General features: G+C 44.9%; 1 protein-coding gene across 1 annotated transcript in view; it reads left to right on the top strand.

The window, feature by feature from the left end:
• The window catches only part of RHEB (Ras homolog enriched in brain), an 18,375-nt gene that overhangs the window by 8,276 nt on the left and 6,742 nt on the right, over nucleotides 1–3,357 (top strand). Inside the window, exon 2 of the mRNA XM_018553117.1 lies at nucleotides 2,446–2,517. Within this exon, the coding sequence (XP_018408619.1) occupies nucleotides 2,446–2,517 (72 nt within the window). The remainder of the gene's footprint in view (nucleotides 1–2,445; nucleotides 2,518–3,357) is intronic.

Below are 3,357 nucleotides of genomic sequence, written 5' to 3'. Positions count from 1 at the left end.
TCTGCATTGACAGGAGACATTACGACAGGGGACACTATTGGATATTATGTGGGCTTGGAATACATAATGACCATCGGTGTCCCCTGTCATAAAGTTCCCTGTCAGTGCAGAAGCTGGGGGAGGGGTGCATTAGCATAGGCTCTGCTGCGGGTAAAAAAATTGCAGCGGAGCCCCCTGCTAATGCCCCCCCTCCCCAGCTTCTGCACTGACTGAGGACAATATGACAGGGGACACTGATGGACATTATGTATTCTGAGCCCAGTCTGTGTAATAACATTGTGTATTTCATTAACATACATTATGACAGGGGACAGTGATGGATATACATGATGGATATTATGTGGGCTTGGAATACATAATATCCATGAGTGTCCCCTGTCCTGCCACAGTGCACATCTCCCTGTCTGCCTGCCTACCTTTCTCTGATTCCAGCCGACTGAACTATCTGGACTGGAGAGTACAGTAGATACAGCGGCGGATTGATATCTGCTGTACTCTCCAGTGCAGACCGGAACTATAACTTAATTGTCGGGCGCCGCGGCCCCTGATATCAATGCGCCGGCCCGAAAGTGAGGAAATAGTCCCCTCTCTCCCCGGGCCATACCACTTTATCGGAGAGCCCGGGGGAGGTCGGGAGAGAGGGGACAGTTTGACATGAGGTTCCACAGGCTGAACCACAAATTCCCCCTCTAGTTCTCTCTAATGCAGATGGGCCGGCCTATGACGCCGCGACCCACTGCAGAGGGTGTCGCGACCCACGAGTTGAGAACCACTGGTCTAAAGTCTTCCTTCCAGCCTTGGTTTAGGCTTTTACTGGATATGCTACAGGCATCGGATTTGGAGTTACATTGGTCTTCATGTCACAGGAAAGGTTAGATTCCCTTTAAATGCTGTGCAGATCTGACAATTGGGTTTACCAGCTCTGCCAGGGAAGTTGATGCCCTGATTTTCAGTTTGGAAAATTTGTGGTTTCTCAATGAACTTGTTTGATCTTGTGCCCCAGGGAATACAAAGGGGCTGATTTCCCATGCTGCCGTTACCTGTGAGTGATTGCACCTGGATGCTGATAGTCATTTGCAGGCTATTGCAACGTGTGAGATGCCGTCATGTATTGTACAACACCTCCTGCCCACAGCTGACTGTATGAGTCTAATAGAGGAGCGATTGCAAATTGGGCTTTACAAAAGGTGAAGCTGAGAAACTGACGCAGTTGCCTATAGTAACCAATTCCATATAAGTTTAATCTGTTTACAGGAAAAGCTCCAGCCTTCTTCCTGGTTCCTTCAATTACATGTCCAGGATAGCTGTACCTGGCACTGAAGGGTCTGACCACTTCTTCAAAAGGGGCCGTGCTTAAATGAGTCTAGCATTGCTTTATACTTGTCAGACTGGACTATGGAACACACTTGGAGTCCAAATCTTTTGGGTGTAGTTGAGCGGTTTGAACCCCTGCCAGATATTTGATTCCTGCCAACCTCGTAGAATTGAATGGACATTGCCCTGACACTCTCAAATGGGGGCACACATGGCAGTAAAATAGTTTTAGTGTACTTGGTGGGATAAGGAGCAGACAGTCATGGCAGCAATTGAGCACTATTTATTGATGGCACACATGCTTGTTGGCTTCTTTGGACTGGTAACATGTATCAAATGATTTCTGACTATTGAATATTGCTTCACAAAGAATGCTACTGCACCTGAAATTGCCTGTAGTATGACGGTATATAGTCCGGGGTTGGTGAGAGGTGCTACAGATGACCTTTGGATGTGAAATTGATATTTACCATACTCTGTGCCCTGGGTTAAGGGGGTCCAGGTGTGTGTGTGTGCAGTGTAAAAGGTAGGACAGGTTTGTGTTAACAAAGTTATGAAGTGTCTTGACCTATCCTTCCTTCATTATGTGTCTGTGCTCCAGTGGCATTAACATTGCACAGCCTCCTTTAACCTTTCGGTCAGTGTCAAATTCTGCATATGCACAGTTTAGGAATGAGAGGATGAAAGATGACAGGGAGCACTGCCATATTCCTGACCTGTAGTTTGTGTGCATGTTTGGATCTCCCCTCCTGTTAATATACTGTGTCTATTATATGCTAATAATATCTCTTTAGCACAGCTGGCCATGTTAAAATTTTGGCAGATTCCTCTCTTAAGTCAACAAATTCAAACAGTTGATGGGCCATCCACTGTTTGAATTTGTTGACTTGGAGGATAAAAGTTGATCAGGATGCTGGGCTGAAAATTGTTCACTGAACAGGGATTGCAGCCAATCGGCTGGCTACGGATTCTGATAGCAGAGGCTGTCGGACTATAATAAATACAATAGCCAGCAGAGAAGATTTGCGTGCGTCATTTTTATTACTTTTGCATAGCTACAAATGGGAAACCAGAGCTTGTGATTGTCATTATTGCTTTCTACAGTTAGTCTTATTTTTTTTTTTCTTTCAGGTAAATCTTCATTGACCATACAGTTTGTTGAAGGACAATTTGTGGATTCCTATGACCCAACTATAGAAAATAGTAAGTCATTCTAGAATGTGTTTTTATTCTAATGCTTCAGGTTCAACTGGAAAATGCATGCAACTCTTGAGGTTGGGGGGTTAACTGACTTGGGGCCCATTCACACCATGTTCGTTGAAGCTGCACTGTCCATCGTTTCCAACACAAGGCGATTTGTCTTGTCGTGGATGATGTGCTTTCACACCACCATGTTGCTGTAGGAACGCGGTGGTATGTTAAAGTATGGTATGCCTTCTTTTTTTTTTTTTTTTTTTACCAACATAGCGGTTGGCGATGTGGTACATCCGCCTCGTACCCCACTGTAATTGTAGAACTGAATAAAATGTAATTCGTGACATTTCAATAAAGTTCTAACAAAAATCATTACCAGAGAGGGGAGGGGGCGATCAGCACAGCGTCTGGCGTGATCGGCCCTTAAAGTGAACAAATGGTAAGTCACTCTCACTCCAATATAGCTTCCAGTCAATCTATTTATTGACTAAATGGTGCAGCATTCCCATACTACGGAAGTAGACGCAAGATTGAAAATGTAGAACACTAGTTATGAGCGGGCTTTCTTTGGCAGAATGGACAAGCAAGTCACCTCTGCCATAAAGGCTTCTTTCCACCGTTGTTGATGTAGGAAGAAAGACGGGCCCAGTGGGCAGCACACAACACCGGTGATCAGAGGAATTGCAGGAAACAGTTTCTGATTAAATTCAGCTTTTGCTTTGTGTACAGTTCCGGTATTGATGACATTAGTAGCGCCCTGACTGATTTCAAACATTGGTGGGAATCACACTTTTTGAACTCCAAGTGAAGGCAGCTTAGGATGGTTCCCACTCATTTTTACCATTGCCC

Source organism: Nanorana parkeri, unplaced genomic scaffold (genome assembly GCF_000935625.1).
Source record: "Nanorana parkeri isolate BGI_ZX_2015 unplaced genomic scaffold, ASM93562v1 scaffold110, whole genome shotgun sequence".
NCBI lineage: Eukaryota > Metazoa > Chordata > Amphibia > Anura > Dicroglossidae > Nanorana > Nanorana parkeri.
This window is presented reverse-complemented; position numbering and strand designations above follow the sequence as displayed.